Source organism: Coenobita brevimanus, chromosome 64, assembly GCF_032717465.1.
Source record: "Coenobita brevimanus isolate Jiangsu-jjx chromosome 64, ASM3271746v2, whole genome shotgun sequence".
In the NCBI taxonomy this organism is placed as follows: domain Eukaryota; kingdom Metazoa; phylum Arthropoda; class Malacostraca; order Decapoda; family Coenobitidae; genus Coenobita; species Coenobita brevimanus.
Window position 1 is genome coordinate 5,282,810 of NC_137017.1, and position 18,647 is coordinate 5,301,456.

At 45.3% G+C, this 18,647-nt stretch overlaps 1 protein-coding gene across 1 annotated transcript in view; it reads left to right on the forward strand.

The window, feature by feature from the left end:
• LOC145404631 (lachesin-like) overlaps positions 1-18,647 on the forward strand; it is a 147,423-nt gene that overhangs the window by 98,895 nt on the left and 29,881 nt on the right. The window contains exons 2-3 of the mRNA XM_080276152.1: positions 2,689-2,804; positions 8,606-8,813. Coding sequence (XP_080132278.1) covers positions 2,689-2,804; positions 8,606-8,813 — 324 coding nt within the window. The remainder of the gene's footprint in view (positions 1-2,688; positions 2,805-8,605; positions 8,814-18,647) is intronic.

Sequence of the window (18,647 nt, forward strand, 5' to 3'; positions counted from 1 at the left end):
TCTCTCTCTCTCTCTCTCTCTCTCTCTCTCTCTCTCTCTCGCTTTTACGTAATCATTCGTCTACCTATTGCTCTGTACTTTCATTTCTTGCTCTATCATGAATCCTCTCTCTCTCTCTCTCTCTCTCTCTCTCTCTCTCTCATTACCCCAATTTCCGCCTCAGTGTAATGGCTGCTGTGTTTGATTATAAAGTGTCGTTTGTCAGGCCTGTGTGTGTGTGTGTGTGTGTGTGTGTGTGTGTGTGTGTGTGTGTGTGTGAGGGAGTAGTCAGTGTACTAGTGGAATAGCGCGCCCAGGCTCAGATCTCTCTCTCTCTCTCTCTCTCTCTCTCTCTCTCTCTCTCTCTCTCTCTCTCTCGTGATATTTTAAGGGTAAAAGAATAAGGCTTTTTTCTTCACCGATAAAAAGCTATGTCTGGGTGAGTCGCTTATGTTCCCCCCCTCCCTCCCTCTCTCTCTCTCTCTCTCTCTCTCTCTCTCTCTCTCTCACACACACACACACACACACACACACACACACACACATTTTCCCTCTTATAGGTCTTACAAATCTTGCATATCACTCTGACTTAAGAAAAATAATAAGCAGTCCACTCTGTCTACGAAATATCTTACGGGAGAATATAATCGTACGCAAGAACCTCTACCAGATCCCCTAATAAAACATCTCTTAATTACTCTTCCTAGCAACAGACGATTTTCCGTTGCTCGGGGGAATCGTCTGGTACTGAGAGGATTTACTTACACTATTACATAATTCAACTGTAGGAAAAAAAATATCTTAAACTGAACAAAATCGTTTAGAGGTACTGAACATGACTCAATAAATATGCAATTGTACTTAAGCGGTGAAGTACATCATCCTCCAACCCTCTGAATAGGATTACCTTTTCTGCTCTTGCTACTACCAGACGATTTTATTCAGCTTGCGTCAGACTCCTCGTAGTGAAGAGGTTGACGACGAGAACTGAAACATGGTGTGGCGAGAACCTAGAGTTTTTTGAAGGTGCGTCATATGAACTGAAATTGGACAAAATGCACCCGTAGACTTTACTATTTCATTTTCCTATTTTTCTTACATTGTCATCTCTAGTTTCGGCTTTTTTTTCATATCTTCTTCAATTCAGGTCTACTTTTAATCTCATTTCTTTTTTTTCTTCTTAATCTCGATTTTTGTTTCCAGTCCTCAATTTTCCTTTCTGCCTCTTTACACTCTACCTCATCTTTTTGCATCATTTTTTTTTTACATGCTGCTCCTAGCTGTCTTTGTGCGTTTATCTCTTTCCTTCATTCTGCTCTCTTCTCCTCTTCTCCATTCCACTCTTTTCTACTGTCTTCATTCTTCTTCCCTCTCTTCTCTTCTCTCTCCTACTTCATTTTTTTTGTATTTCTTTCTCTCGTCTTTCCCTATTTTTCTGGACACTTCCATTCATCATCTTTAAAATCTTCTTTCTTCCTTTTCTTACTATTTTCTTTATTCTTTTCCTTTTCTTCGTTTTTCATTGTCATTTTTCTTCTCTCGCCTTGTCATATTTACTCATATTTCCTTTTCTTTCTCCCTTCCCCGTCACTTTTCCTCTTCCTTCTTCTCTCCCTTCCTCTCTTCGATTACCATTCTTTTTATTCTTTTGACCTTAGCTTCCTCCAATTTTCTGTTTATTTTTTATACTCTCCTCACCCCATTCCCTTTCTTTCTCTTCTGCTTCCTTCTTTCCCTTGCCTGTCTCTGTCTCTATTTTAATATGTATTGGTTACGTCTCTCTCTCTCTCTCTCTCTTTCCATTTTCTTCGTCGCGTTAACACTAAAGAAAACGAGGGTAGGGCGTTGGGCTGTTTCTTGCAGGGATTAGTCAGGCTTGAGGGCAGACCGGGCTGACGTGGAGGAGGAGGAGGAGGAGGAGGAGGAGGAGGAGGAGGTGGAGGAGGAGGAGGAGCAGGAGGTAGTGAAGGAATAAAATAAGCAGACAAGATGCTGCCGCTGATGATTTTGGCAATATAGGGTGGAGAAGAATGAAGAAGGAAGGAGAGGAAGAAGGGGAAGCAGAAGAAATATAACGATATCATCAGAGGAGACGATGATGATGATGATGATGAAGATAAATAAGGTTAAATGTAATGGGAGTGCAAGGATGAGGATGAGGGTTCGTAAAATTTATAAAGAAAAAAATAGTGCCCCGACAGAACAAATAAGTAAGAAAGGAAGGCAACCAATTGTTTAATCTAGTTTAGGGAGTTGACATTAGCACCGAAGCCTCTTCATAAGGGTACCTCCATTAATTATCTATTCTGTGTGTCTATCACATATCGGACTGTGATATAGCCTAGCCTAGCCTAACCAAAAGAAGCCAAGTGTAACCTAGCATAATCCTACCCAACTCAGCCCAACCTAACCCAGACTAACCGAACCCAACCTAACCTGTAACTAACCTATTTCTATTTAGTCTACTGAACCTATCCTAACCTACTGAAGCAAAACAATGTATAACCCGCATCTCCCTCACCTGACCCGGCATGACCTACCAAACAAACCTAATCCAAACCAATCCAACCCAGCCTAAACTCACCTCATCTCACCTGCCCTACCAAAACTAACCAAACCCAACTTCACCTAACCCAACCTAACCTAATCTCACCTCATCTCACCTGACGTAACCTTGCTTAATTAACTTCTCCATGTCTCTGTCTTCAGGTGTGGTTAGTGAGGAGTCGCTGCCACACTTCCTGGAGCCGATACCTAACAAGACGGTGGTGCTGGGGCGTGACGTCATCCTGCCTTGCTCCGTAGACAACCTCAAGGGATTCAAGGTGGGTGATGTGTGTGTGTGTGTGTGTGTGTGTGTGTGTGTGTGTGTGTGTGTGTGTGTGTGTGTGTGTGTGTGTGTGTGTGTGTGTGTGTGTGTGTGTGTGTGTGTGTGTGTGTGTGTGTGTGTGTGTGTGTGTGAGAGAGAGAGAGAGAGAGAGGGAGAAGAATGGTGATGAGAGGGAAGAGGATAAAGACAAGAGGACTGAAGAGATGAGGAAAGAAAATAAGAAGGATGAAGACATACTGAATAAGAAAAAAAAAGAAGAAAGAAGAGGAAAAATGAGGTAGAAGAAGACACACGAGTTGAAGACAGGAGAGAAGGAAGACTATGTGAGAAGGATGAGTAGCAGTAAAAGAGGAATGAGGAAAGTGGGAGGAAGAAAGCGGTGTGAGAAAAGAGAAGGCGAGAGGAATGTGAGAGGAAGAAAGGAGTGAGAGGCAGAAAGAGGTGAGAGAAAAGACTGGGTGGGAGGAAAAGAGTAGAAATCAGAGGGCTAAGAGGAGATGAGAGAGAGCTAAGCCAGGCACCGATGCAGCGGCCAGGAAATGAAGGGGATGGGGATGTTGTACTGAGTAGAACGTGTGTGTGTGTGTGTGTGTGTGTGTGTGTGTGTGTGTGTGTGTGTGTATTACATATTATATATATATATATATATATATATATATATATATATATACACACACACACACACACACACACACACGAGTATATACAGAGAGAGAGAGAGAGAGAGAGAGAGAGAGAGAGAATCATTTACAAAGCGTCCTGGGAGTTGGCTCGGCAATTTCAGCAGCTTATTCTTAGGCTAACAGCAAGAAAAAAATGGAACATCTTAGGTCCAATTCTCAGCCATTATGAAGCTACAATTACTGATGATTATGAGCGAGCGAGGGAAGCGAGCGAGCGGTTTACTGAGTTATGTTTGGAAATGAGCAGCCTGACCAGATCGTCACGCTAAGCAGAAGCTAATAACTTTACCACGATGTGAATCAGAGTTGAATTTCTTTCTGCATGAGATACATTCATTCAGTAACTTTTGTAATCAACTAAAAACTCACCCTTAAAGGCGTAGGAACCCATTGGAATCTCGAGTTTTCCAAGGGAGTGTTCGGCTTTAATCGGTGAACGGCTCAATTACGAAATCAAATAAAAAAAAAGTTCTATCGTAACACTGTGTTTTTTGGCATTAGCTCTAGCAATGAAATATAAAAAGATTCCGCCTACAATTTTACAGAAGAAGGAAATTGTGATAACATGGCGCTCGCTCGCTCGTCACGCTCTCCCAAACTCACTTCACTCGCTTTGTGGGTGAATTGAGGGATGCCATTTCCACCTCTATGCCCAACACTAAATGCAGTTCCGTATCAACTGAGATTTGAGTTCGTTTGAAGCATCCTAACGCCTCTTCCTAAGCGATTTACTTTATTATTTACATCTTACAGTCATATTCGATGTTACAAGTACACCAATCCTCCCACTATCGCCAAACTCTGCATAAATAACATACAAAAGGATACAACCAGCCATATCCAAAAATAAACCGCTAAGGAAGAGGTCATTACGCACTTCGACATAGGGAGATCAATAATAGCCTTCTTTAACGAAAGAGAGAGAGAGAGAGAGAGAGAGAGAGAGAGAGAGAGAGAGAGAGAGAGAGAGAGAGAGAGAGAGGGGGGAAGAGGCCTCTTACCAGATAAACAAAATCACTCAGAATAAAAAAAAAAAATAAATAAATAAACGATGTCACGTACTGAAAGGATTATTTTTTTCTCATTCACGATAACGCCAGACGATTTGATTCAGCTTGAGGGCGATTTTATTTATTTATCAATTTATTTCGTAGTGAAGGAGGAAATCCCACTCAAAATTTCCAAGCATTTCCCATATCCTAATACGTTTTTTCATTTCCTCTTTTCCGACAGTTCTTTTCGAAATTTCCATCCATTATAGCCGTTTTTTTTTTATACTAATATTATCTTTTCTCTCCTATTTTAGGAATTTTCCCTTCCTATTGTACGAGTTTTCCTTCCTATTTTACGATTTTTCCTAGCTATTTTACGATTTTTCTTTCCTATTTTACGATTTTTCTTTCCTATTTTACGATTTTTCTTTCCTATTTTACGATTTTTCTTTCCTATTTTACGATTTTTCCTTCCTATTTTACGATTTTTCTTTCCTATTTTACGATATTCCCTTCCTATTTTATGATTTTTCCTTCCAATTTACGATTTTTCATTCCTACTTTACGATTTTCCTATTTCACGAATTTTCCTTATTTTAAGATTTTTTCCTTCCTATTTTACGATTTTTCTTTCTTATTTTACGATTTTTCCTCCCTATTTTACGGTGTTCTTTTTTTCCCTATAAGTTATTTTCCTTTAATGGGTGTGTTGGTGCGTCATTAGGGGGGTAAAAGGGCAGCGTTTGGTCACAGTAATTTTCCTAATGCTGTCGATTAGAGGTTTGGGGGCGAGACTGGGGAGAAGAGGGGATGGGGAGTAAAGAGGAAGGGGGAGGCGAGGGGAAGGGGAGGAAAAAGGGAGGGGGAGGACAGAGGAATGGGGAGGAAAGAGGAAGGAGAAAAGAGGAAGGGGAGGAGAGAGTAAAGGAAGGAATTCGGGGGGGTGGGGGAGAGAGGGGGTCAGGGGAGAGAGACGAATGGGTAGGGAGGATAAACGGGAGGAGGAGGAGGAAGTGGAGATAAGAGAAGAGGGATGTGGGGGAAGAGGGATGAGGATGAAAAGGGAGGGGAGAGGAGGAGAAGGGGAGAGTGAGTAGGAAGGATGGAAGGAGGAGGGAGAAGACGGAAGAAGAATTTAGCAAAAGGAGGGAAAGACAGAAAAGGATATGATGGGGGGCGGAAAGGAGGAAAGAGAGGGAGGAAGAAAGACGAAGAGGGGAGGGGGAATGGGAGGAGGGGAGGAGCAAGGAAAATGGAGAGAGACTGGAAGGGAAAGGAGAGGGAAGGATGGGAAAGGAGAGGGAAGGATGGGAAAGGAGAGGGAAGGAAGGGAAAGGAGAAGGGAGGATGGGAAAGGGGAAGGGAGGATGGAAAAGGAGAGGGAGGGAAGGGAAAGGCGAGGAAAGAAAGGGAACTGGAGAAGAATGACAAATGAGCAGAAGAGAATGAAGGAGGAAGGAGGAAACAGGAAGAATGAAAGTACGGAAGAATGGAGGAGCAGAGAGCAAGGCATGGATGAGGGAAGAAACAGGAAGAAGGAGCAGAAGAGAGGGAAGAAATGGAGGAAATGGTAGACGAGTTTATAGGAAGGAAGAAAGGGAGGGAGGAAATGGGAGGGAGAGATCAGGGGGCTAGAGATACGGTAGGAAGAGGAAAGAGAGGGAGAAGCAGGAGGAGAACGAGGGAAGAGAGAAAGGGAAGCAGAGGGGATGAGTGTGCGAGAGGGAGGAGGAGAGAAGAGAGGAAGAAAGAGGGAGTAGAAAGTGGGAGGAAGGGAAGAAAGGAGGAGGGGAAGAAGGGATGAAAGAGGGAGGAAAAGGAGGGAGGATGGGAAGCAAGGAGGAGGGGAAGAAGGGAAGAAAGAGGGAGGAAAAGCAGGGAGGACGGGGCAGGAGGTGAAGGAGGAGGGAGGAAGGGGAGAGAAGACGGACGAGGAAGAGGTGGAGGCATAAAAAAGCAAGAAAATCAATACGGGAGAAATTCGGATAAATATCACGTTTATTCAATTTTTCCACATACGTAAAAAAAAAACAAAAAAAAAACAGTAAATTTTAAGCTATGCAAAATATATAAAATAAAGAACTCTCGCAAATTCTGTCTAGTTCCTCCCTTTACTCTGGGCTTCTCTAAATCATCAGCAAGAATTCCATCTGCATATTACCTTGCATATTTATCTATTAGTAAATCGTTTAATTAATCATGCAGTCATCCTCCCCACCTCTCTCTCTCTCTCTCTCTCTCTCTCTCTCTCTCTCTCTCTCTTCAATTTTCCATTTCTGCCATTCACCAGTACTACCATAAACACTACCATACAGCTCCCATTATAGCACTACCATAACACTGATCAAAGCTCGCTGTTACATTCGTGTTGTTGAAGATCTCGCTACATTTAAGTTGGAAGATCTCGGCGGCGGGGTTGGTTACGGTAGCAAAAGGTCGTTTGGGGGGGTGAAGGAGGGAGGGTGGGGAGAGGGGAGAGAGGTTGGGGGTAGGGAGGGGAGAGGGGTTGGAGTAGGTAGGAGAGGAGGACTGAGAGTAGGGAGGTGGAAGGGTTAGGTGGGAGGATGGAGAGAGATGAGGAGGGTGTTGAAAATGAGGTAATGGTGTTGTCTACAGTAGCAGGAGTGGAGTCTGGGGGAGGAGGGTTTGGAGGAGGGGGGTTTGGGGGGGGGGGGTTTGGGGGGGGGGGGGTTGGGGGGGTGGGGGTTTGGGGAAGGGGGTTTTGAGGGGAGGGAGGTTAGGGGGAGGGGGTTTGCGGGAGGGGGGTTTCGGGGAAGGGGGTTTGAGGGGAGGGAGGTTTGGGGGAGGGGATTCGAAGGGGGGTCGGTGGGTGGGGGGTTTGACAGGAGGGTCGGTGGGTGGGGGATTTGAAAGGGGGGTCGGTGGGAGGGGGGTTTGAAGGGGGGGAGTCAGTGGGATGTTAAAGGATAGGGGGTCTGGGGGCTTAGGGGTCAGTGACGGATGGGGGGGTGACTGGAGAGCGGGGGGGTTAAGGGGGGGAGGAGTTGGAAATAGGCAAGTCATTTCGTCTGTAATCTGGGGGTCTTAAAACACCCCCTCCTCACTCACTCATTTCCACCCACAAAAATCGTCTTTGTTGATGTCGTTAAAGCCGAGGCCAAAGACGTACTAGGGGCCGAATTAAGTCGGAGGGGCAACACCGGCAGGAAAAAGAAAGAAAAAGAGAGAGAGAGAGAGAGAGAGAGAGAGAGAGAGAGAGAGAGAGAGAGAGAGAGAGAGAGAGAGAGAGTGTGTCAGGAGTTAATGGGAATGGCGCTAAACTCTCCTTTACTGAGCTGAATAAAATCGTCCGGCAGAAGGAAGGATAGAATAAAATGCCTCGAGTAAAGGAAGGCTATTGCTAACCATCCCTTCACCGAGCTGAGTAAAATCGTCCGGGGGTAGCAGGGACATAGCGAAAAATTACGAGTCCAGAGCAAAAAATTACGAGTCGATGGGGAACATGCCAACCACTTCACTACGATAGGCTGAATGAAATCGTTTGGTGGTATTCATGATGGAGGGATGGCAATTTTAGGCCAAGTCAGAGTAAAAAGGGTATAGGATTTCGTAATTTTCAAACACAATGAAAGAACTAGATTGACAACAAGATACACGGTGACGCACTTGTAAGATATCAAACATTTAGCAGGTGAGTTTTATTTTGTTCCTAACATGTAAAGGAAAAATGGATGGCAGGATTTACAGTAAACAGTTTCATGAACCCCCTCAACCCTAAGTACTCTGATGTTGTTGTTGTGGTGGTGGTGGTGGTGGTGGTGACGATGTTGCTGTTGTTGTTGCTGTTGATAATGTTTGTAATTGTTGTTTATTACTGTTATCCTCAGACAGCCTTTCTCTTTTAGTGAGAAGGCTGATGATAACATCTTATTTTTATAGTTTTACAATTCTTCCAAGCTAAATACAAGCCCCTGGCGGTCGCAATAAATAAATAAAAAATATATATAAAAATAAAACAATGAAAAATACTGTTCTTGCCACCCCAGACTCATATAATTCTGCTGAAAAGGTTAATTAAGGGGTGAAACAATTAACCTCATCTTTAATGGCCTAAAGGTAATTAATTACAGGTAACATTTTTTCTTCTTCTTTCTCTGTAGGTTGCTTGGATCTTCGTGGAGACCCAGACCATCCTCACCATCCACCACACCATCATCACCAAGAACCCGCGCTTCTCTCTGGCACGCAACGACCACAAACACTGGTACCTCAAGATCACGGACGTACGACCCAGCGACCGTGGACTGTACATGTGTCAGGTCAACTCGGATCCTATGATGAGTCAAGTGGGGTTCCTCGATGTGCAAGGTGGGTTCAGTCTCTCTCTCTCTCTCTCTCTCAAAAACTTTATTCAGGAGGCGATGCTTCTCATTGCACCTCCACCCCTGCATGCCTACCGAATTGCAATATCCCCTATACCTTCTGCAACTGAGAATTTTAAGGTAATTTTCTTCTTTACAATGCAAAGTTAACGACTGGCACCCTCTTCCTTTGGCAATCTCCTTCTTCACGTCTGGGTTTATTCTTGCCACTTACGGTCAAATTTACACAGTAGACCTGCTTCAGTGACGGGGGTTAATAGGTCTCTGTGCAACCTGTCCTGTTAAAAAAATCTCTATTTACAATCGTCTGATGGTAGAAAAAAAAAAAAAAATCATTGTATTAAAGGAGTAAACTGAGCATTAAACTCTACGGTATCCTCACGCCATATTTCGTATTAAAGGCGTAAACTGAGCATAAAACTCTACGGTATCCTCACGCCATATTTACAAGTCATGTCGCTTTATTGACGATGGGTAAATGAAGTGAAGGGAGAAGGGCTTAAGATGGAGGTGGGGGGGGGGGGTTAGTCTCGAAAATACCAGCCTGGGGTGAAGAGGTTTTTAAATGAGGATGGCGTGAATTCGGAGGGAGGGCAGTCTGATGACGGAAGATACGGTGACGTGTAGGTAAACTGGTCGTGGTCACCTCCTCCGTGATTAGGGCGTCTGACTATAGAACTGTGGAAAGGAAAACACACACACACACACACGCAAACACACACACACACACACACACACACACACACACACACACGCAAACTTGAAAATTCTCCAGGAACGTCCAGGAACCTGATCTCCGAAAAAGAACTATATCGGGGACATTCCTCGGACTAATTATATGTCAGTACGTTGCACCTGTCTCGTGTTGACTTGTTCTTGTCCGGCGTTAAGTTCTATCTGTCGGTGCGGACGCCAATTATGTCCATTTGGTTGAATCCTGCGTTTGTCTGATGTCCACTTCTGTCCAAGTTACCATATCATTTGTCTTTCAGTCACGCTTTCTGGTCTGTCACACTGTTCTGCCTGTCTGTCTTTTTATTTTCTGTCTAAGGGTGAGCTGTCTGCATTAGCGACGAATTTACTTTTTAATCTGGCTTTGTGCAGAGAAAGGTGAGTGAATGTGGGTTTGGTTCCTTTCACTAGACATGCTGTTGATAAGGTCTCACTCTGTCCTGTCTTCTCTTGCTTTCTGTACCCCACCTCACCTCATTCTTGTGGTGGTGGTGGTGGTGGTGGTGGTGGTGATAATGATGATGATGATGATGATGATGATGGTGATGATGATGACCACGACGATGATGATGATGATTATGACAACGATGACAGTGATGATGATGATGATGTGATGTCCTGGCCTATAAATCTGTCTAATATCCAGGTCTGTCTGCTCTCTCATCATTCGTCTCTCTCCAGTACTGTCTATTCAATCTCGGTTCCTGTCTATCTTCAATATTCCTTTATTTTCATCATTGCATAAAGCTATGCCCTATCTGGTCTCCGTTTGTCTGTCTGTCTGATCTCACGTGTGTGGTTACCTGTCTATCTGTCTGTGTGTGTGTGTGTGTCTGTCTTTGTCTGTGGCTGTTTATGTATGTCTGTTTGTCTATGTCTGTCTGTCTGTCTATCAATCTGTCTCTCTGTGTATGTGTCTGTCTTTGTCTGTGTCCATTTATGTCTGTCTGTCTGTCTATCTGTCCACCTATCTGTCTATCTGCCTGATCTCACATTCTCTTTTTAATCACTAGGTTTGCGGTTATATGTCTATCTGTCTGTCTGTGTCTGTCTGTCTGTCCGTCGGTCTCCCCCCACCTGACAGCTGGGGTGACATTTATCCCCCTCCTTCCTTTTGTATTACATCTCTTCAAGCTCATATCTTTAACTTCTATTTTAACAATTTCCATTTTACTCTAACTTGGCCTAAAATTGCCATCTCTCTCTCTCTCTCTCTCTCTCTCTCTCTCTCTCTCTTGAACGCCGAGCTGTAACAATAAAAAACATTATTGTTCCCCCTCCATTACTATTTCTCCCTAAATAAAATAGTGTACCAGCAACAAAAATAAATAAAGGAGTTCCATACCCTTTTCACCTTAAGCTGGCTCACATTTTTGTCTTCTTTAATTCACGTAGCTCAGGGACAAAATCAGGCAACGCTATGGCTCTATCCTTTCCATAGCACTTTTTCGTGACTAGCATCCTATTTTTGTGTTGATCTATAGTTAAAACTTAGCATTCAAGGCGAAATTTGTCAATTTTTTGGCCAAATTCAGAGGAAATGGGTATAATGGTGAAGTGAGGGAGTGGTGAAGTGAGGGTGAGATGAGTTAAAGGTGAGATGAGGTGAGGGACTAGTGAGGTGAGGGAAAGGTGAAATGTGGATGAGGTGAAGTAAGGGAGAGATGAGGTGAGGGAGAGGTGAAGTGAGGGAGAGGTGAAGTGAGGGAGAGGCGAAGTCAGGAGGAGGTAGGGTGAGGGACAGATGAAGTGGGAGAGAAGTGAAGTGGGGAGAAGTGAAGTGGGGAGAAGTGAAGTGGGGTGAGGTGAAGTGAGGGAGAGGTGAAGTGAGGGAAAGGTGAAGTGAGGTAGAAGTGAGGGAGAGGTGAAGTAAGGGAGAGGTGAAGTGAGGGAGAGGTGAGGTGAGGTGAAGTGAGGGAGAGGTGAAGTGAGGGCGAGGTGAGGTAAGGGAGAGGTGAGGGGAGGGTGAAGCGACATTTAAAGACTGCTTCTGTGACACTGGAAGACAGGTGTGAGGCGAGGAATTTTGCAGAGTGTAACTGGGGAAAGGTGATCATGTTTTATGTGTGTGTGTGTGTGTGTGTGTGTGTGTGTGAGAGAGAGAGAGAGAGAGAGAGAGAGAGAGAGAGAGAGAGAGAGAGAGAGAGAGAGAGAGAGAGAGACAGACAACGGGAAAAACATGATAAAATGAAAGAGGAGGGGAAGCACACAAAGAAAGGATGGGAAGAGAGAAAACGGGCAAGGAGAAAGGGAAGGAGAGAAACAGGAAAGGGGAAAGAGGGAGGGAGGGAGGGAGGGAGGAAGAGAGGGAGGGAGGGAGGTGTGTAGAGTGGCTCCAAGTCTGGCAACTTAGGCCAACTGGTGCCCATGCGGTGGAATGAGGTGCCGTAAACACAGATGCTGCAGGAAGTGAGGGCCTCCTTCACCCCAACACACCCCTCTCACACACCCCTGCACCCCAACACACCCCTCCTACACACTCCTTCACCCCAACACACCCCTTCACCCCAGTACACCTCTCCCATACACCCCTTCACCCCAGCACACCCCTCCCACACACCCCTTCACCCCAACACACCCCTCCCACACACCCTTCACCCCAACACACTCCTCCCACGCACCTTTTCACACACACACACACACACACCCCTCTACCGTGCTTTGGGCGGTGGGGGGGGGGGCTTAAGCTGCATGGGGTAGTGGAGGGAGTGGGAGAGGAGAGGATGAGAGAAGAAGGACATGTGTTGAAGAGGAAAGGAAGGGTATAGAGAGAAGAGCTGGAATGAGATGTGAGAAGAGGGAGAGGAGAAAGGAAAGGATCAGAGTGGGATGGGGAGACTCCACGGAAAAGGGAGGGAGAGGGAAGGGAGAGGGAGAGGATGTAAGGAAATGTGGTGGAGAAAGGAGAGTTTGGGTGGCATAAAGTGGAGGGGGAAGGGAGAAGTTTGGTGGTGTGGGAAATGAGGTGGTTGGAAGGATTTGTTTAATGGAACAGGAGGAAGGAAGAGGAGGGAGCTGATGGGGGTAAGGAGAAGAGGGAGCTGGTAGGGGTAGGGAGAGGTGGGAGAGGACGGGGAAGGAGGAAGAGTAAAGGATGGGTAAAGAAAGAAAGGATGGGGATAGGGTTTGGGAGAAAGAATGGAGGGGGAAGAAAGATTAAGGAAAGAGTTGGGGCTAAGGGGGAAGGAAAGGAGTGGGGGGAAGACAAGAAGTGGGGGAAGAAAGGGGGAAACGAAAAGAAAGGGTGAGACACAATAGGGTGAGGAGGGAAAGGAAGGAGGTGGGAAGGGGAGAGTTAGGTTTGGTATAAAGTGGAAATGAAAGGGGAGAAGTTTGGTGGTGTGGGAAATGAAGCGGTGTGATGAATATTTAATGGAACAGGAGGAAAAGGGTGGAAAGGAAGGTGCTGGTGGGAAATGGAGAGGCAGGAAGGATGGGGGAGGGGAGGGGAGGGAGAATTTAGGAAGTGGGAAGACAGAAGAGAAGTGAGGAGAGGAGGGGAAGGGAAAGGAAGGGCAAGGTAGGTTGAGGTAGGAAGGGAATAGCAGGAAGTTGTTGTTGTTGTTGATCAACACCAGTTTGTGTGGCCGAACAGACCCATCAACCGTAGGCAAGCAACCACTCCTGCAGGGCTGTCCTGTGTCGTGAACCGATGTTCTCTTGCGACTGACAGCGCCTCAACATTGCGAAGCGCGGGGTATACTGTGGAGGTTTGGTTTCTTAATGGACGCCGCATTTGCGTCTGTCCATCCAGATAACAGGGGCGCCATAGCAGGCTCCATATCAACCCGGTATATGGTTATCACCCAGCGTTGTAGCCTACATGGTTTTCTCAGTTACAGGAAACCATTGGGGTTGTCACTCAGTGTAGAGCCACCTGAAGTGGAAAGAAGGTAATAAAAAGTGACATGAAGGAATGGAAGAAGTAGGAAGAGAGGACAGACACAGAGACAGAATGAGAAAGGGGAAGGAAGAAGTAGGCAGCACTACATCAAGCGAGTGGATGATGGTCGCCACCACCTACCACCGGAGCAGAAAGTAGAAAATTGGGTATGAGAAAGGGATATGGAAAGAGAGAGAAAGTATAGGGAGGAAAGGGAAGAAGTTTGGTGATGTGGGAAAAGAGGAAGCGTGATAAATATTTAATAGAACAGGGAGAAAATGATGAAAAGGAAGGGAAAGATATGAACTCATAGGAAGGGAAGAGAGAGGAGGTGGCGGGGTGAGGTGGTTTAAGATGTAAGGAGGGAAATGAGGAATATATGGGAAAGTTGGGGAGAAAAGTACTTGAGGAAAGGAAAAAAAGACACGTAATACTAAAACGACATCGGAGTGGCCAATATCATCAACATCATCATTTTCATCACATCCTTACTCCTCGAAATGGTGTGAGTAGGATGGAGAGAGACTGACGAGGAGAACGTATGTGAGTGAGGTGGAGCGGGGGGGGGGAGAGTGAAGGGGAGGCAAAGGATGAGATAGACGGATGAAGAGGTATTTGAGAGAGGGGTGTGTGAGCTGGGAGCAGGGGAGTGATATGGTGGGGGACAAGGCGACGGGGGCTGATTTGTCTGTGGCCACCTCTTACGGGATTAAGGCGTCTGGATACATAGGCTCTAGAAAACGGGAAAAAGACAGCACATCAGGAGAACCATTTACAAGAGTCCCTTATAATAACAGATCACGTCTCCATTCACTCAGTATTCAAGCCTGTGAAATCCTCTAAGTATCTGCGATGCCACTGTCTTAAAAAAAAAACATGGCAAAAGAAAACCAAATTAAGGAGAACTGTCTTCGAAGTGGCCTGGTAAGATGACCCCACCTCCATTCGCTCATCATTCAAGTCTCGAAACTTCTCTAGATATTTGCTGATCCACTCCACAATGCAAATCTAGTTGCTTCTCCTCTGCAAGCTGGGTGCTGAGACTGTAGTTACTGATAAGATAGTGTGTGTGTGTGTGTGTGTGTGTGTGTGTGTGTGTGTGTGTGTGTGTGTTTATATACTCCTGCAACACGTCTCTGCAATGCACAGTCTTGCACGAGTCTGGACATATACTGTACTTGAGAATCCATTCCATAAGGTCCAGCAGTCGTACGTGCCCCACACTTTCACATGTCACCAGCGCTAATGTCCACCGCCAGTACTGAATAATCGTACATATTTTACTGGAGGCGTTTTTAAGACTTGTCGGTGGGTCTTGTGGAAATCATTAGTTTATGTATCGGCGAAATTCATTTATTATCAAACTGTTTCGTGCCCGTGTGGAATGAAACTCGCGTCCTTTCAGGCAGCGGATCACTACTCCAACCACTTGACAACCAACTCCCCCTCGCTGGTTGTCATCCTTATATACTGTACATGTACCTGTGTTGGTAGGCGTCGCATTCTCCCGTAACAGTTTTTCCTTCGCGATTTATTCTTCATATTCCAACTCGGCATCCTCTTCTATGTTGCTGATCCAAACTATATTGATATCAGAATAACCTAAATAGCAAATAAGCGAATGTTAAGGTGAAATATGCAATATGAATCGCTCAGTGAGATTTGCTACACGAAGCCTCCCCAGCCACTTTCGGATAAGGCTCTCCACGGGGCGCCATCCAGTGTTCCCTCATCACAGTGTAGAATGGTTTTAGGAGTCAGCGAATCATTCAGAGTTTTGAGATGACGAGAGGTGGTTGAAGGAGAGGGTTGAGTGTGGGTACAGACGGGGTGGGGAAGGGTACAGAGAGGGGCAAAAGGTGTAGGGAGGGAGGGAAAGGTAGGTAGGGAGAGAGGGTAGGTACTGGGAGAAATAGGAGTTAGGGGGAGAGGTACAGAATAGAGAGAGAGGTGCACCATAGAAAGAGTATATGGGAGAAAATAAACAGAAGGTAGGGAGAGGGTATGTATGTGAAGATAGGCAGGTGAGAAAGGATACCTAGGGGAGAACGAGGTGTAGGGGAGAGTGAGGTATATGGGAGAAAGGGTAGGTATGTGGGAAGGCATGGAGGGTTAGAGGGGTGTGTGGGAGAAGGATGGAAAGGTAGAAAACGATACAAGAAATGGCAGAGAGAGGAGGAAAGGCAGAGAGAGGAGAAAGGTGAGGCAGGGGTGAAAGGAGAGGCTGGGGTGAAAGCAGAGGCAGAGGTAAGAGAAGAGGCAGGGGTAAATGGAAGGCACGATTGAAAGGACAGACAGTGGTGCAAGGTGAGGCAGGGGTGACAGGAGAGGAAGGGCAGAGGGGAAAAGAAAAAGAATGAGAAAGGAAGTGAAGGAAAGGGAAGGGGTAAGAAAAACTATGCAAGCAGATAAGGATAAGGGACATAACGAAGCAGAGATATCGTAAGTTAGCAGCAGAACAGTATCAGGATAGCGACAAAAACTGAAGCGGAGTAGCAACTGAGACAAGCAAATAATGGAAGAAATGGAAATGGAAAGGAGAGAGGAGGAAAGAGATGGCAGAGGAAAGGGAAGGTTAGAGGGAGAACAAAATATGTACAGAGCCACGAAAAAAGACAAAACAGAACTGTAACAGAGAAAAGTAGAAGAGATATGAGAATAGAAGAAAGAGGGAAGGGAGAGTGAGGAGGAGGTTACAGCAGATGAGAGAGAGAAAAGACTGAGGTGAGAACAGGCAGAATATAAGCAAAGCAGAAGCAGAGCAGAATGACATAAACGGAGCAGGGTGGGCAGCAGCAAGAGAGGAGAGACAGGGAGAAGAGATGGGCGAGAAAATGTAAGAGAAAAGGGAACACTGACAGGCACAAGTGAGAAAGCTAAAGGAGAAAAACGAGGACAGAGACACAACGTAACGAAACGAGAAGGGAGATAAAAGGGAGACAAGAAAGGTGAGAGGGAGAGAGGATAGGAGATGACAGGGAGAAGAGACGAAAGGGAATATTGAGACAAAAGAGAAAAAAAGCAAAGAGAAAGAGCAGAACCATAAAAGAGGAAAATAGGAAGGTAGAAACAGAGTAGAGAAGAGGAAGAGAAGGGAGAGACAGAGAGCGAGGGTTGGTTTACTGTGCCGTATAAGTCAGAAAACTTGATCAGTTCTGGAGCTGGGGTGGGGGGAGGGGGCTAAGTAGGTAGGGGGAGGGGGTACGAGGGTGGAGGGAGGGGGTAAGTAGGTGGGGGAGGGGGACAAGTAGGTGGGGGTGAGGGGAAAGTAGGTGAAGGGTAGGGGGAATGTAGGCTGGGGAGGAGGGTAGGTGTGCGTGGTGGGGTGGGGTATGAAGATGGGGGTAAGTAGGTGGAGAGAGTGTAAGTAGGTGGGGGAGGGGATAAGTAGGTGGGGGAGAGGAATATGGGGTGGGAGGGGGAGAGGGCTAAGTGGGCCAATCCATCGAGGGGAAGAAGTTCACCCACATCATCACAAACACAATAACGCACGCCGCTCTCAAGACGGAGGGAAAACTTCGTCTCTCTCTCTCTCTCTCTCTCTCTCTCTCTCTCTCATTTTCTCCGTTATTCAACTTTTATCGTTTGAAAAATTAGCTGTCTGTCTCTCTGCTGTCTGTCTCATTATGTCCCTCTCACGCCTCTATCTTCTCTTCCTCCCTTTTCCTCTGCAGAATCTCTCTCTCTCTCTCTCTCTCTCTCTCTCTCTCTCTCTCTCTCTCTCTCTCTCTCTCATTTTCTCCGTTATTCAACCTTTATCGTTTGAAAAATTAGCTGTCTGTCTCTCTGCTGTCTGTCTCAATTTGTCCCTCTCACGCCTCTATCTTCTCTTCCTCCCTTTTCCTTTGCAGAATCTCTCTCTCTCTCTCTCTCTCTCAGCCACATTTACCCCAACACGATAGCCTAACTGCTCCGTTCCCTTCCGCTCTCTCGAACCCTTTCCCTCTGCCCCCTAGCAACTTCCCTGCTCTAACTTATTCCCGTCTTCCTCTGTGGCTATTTTTCCGGATTAAATTTTTACAGTCCCCCCTCTCCCTCATCCTTGCTACTTCTGCTGATCATCCCGTTTTCTTTTTATTTTCTTCCGTTTTTCTTTTATATTTTCTTTTCTCCAGCCATTTCGTGTTAGTTTTTTTTGGCTTTTTTTGCTGTTTAACCTTTCACTTTATTTTATTTATTTTACTTTATTATGTGATTTAGTTGGTGTGTTTTTGTTCTGTATTACTGTATGTGTGTTTTTTTCCCGTTACTTCATTTATGTGTATTTGCATTTTGTTTTATTTACCTGCTGTTTCTTCATATTTTCTCTGATGCGTGTTTGTGTTTGTCGTATTTTGGAAAACAATCTTCATTTATTTTGTCTTTTTCTTGTTCTTATAATTTTTAAAAGATGACATTTCTAGAAAACTCTATTTCATCTGTCTATCAATGATCCTACTTTTCTATCTATCTATATCCATATATTTATCTCAATAGTATTTAATCTATTCATCTATCCATCTGTATCTGTCTATCTCTCTATCTATCTATCCATCTATCTATCTACCTATCCATCCATCTATTTACCCATCATTGTATAAACTCTGAATTAAGGGGGTACTTGTGAAAAAAACATATCAGTCCCCAAAGCCCATGACCTCCCCTCCTTCCCCCCCAACTCAATCACCTCCCAGTCCTCTTCCCCTAAACTTGAAGATGCCCCTCAGCTCCCCCTTGACTGAGTGTGACCATCAAGTGTGAGCGTGAGGGCGTGGGAATACCGCAGATTAGTACACGAGAGAGAGAGAGAGAGAGAGAGAGAGAGAGAGAGAGAGAGAGAGAGAGAGAGAGAGAGAGAGAGAGAGAGAGAGAGAGAGAGAGAGAGAGAGATTATTACTGTTGCTGTGAGTACGTAGGGCTTTCTTTGTGTATGTTTATGGAGAAATATCTGAAAACTTTTTACTTTGTCTGTCTGTCCGTCCGTCCGTCCGTCTGTCTGTCTGTCTGTCTGTGTCCGTCTGTCTGTCTGTCTGTCTTTCTGTCTGTCTGTCTGTCTGTCACACACACACACACACACACACACACACACACACACACACACACACAGAAATTAAAATGTGCGTGCGTGTGTGTGTGTGTGTGTGTGTGTGTGTGTGTATAGCAATCTTCCCAGTCAAACATGGCTGCAAATAATACACTCTTATACTACATTATCCTGCATTTTAC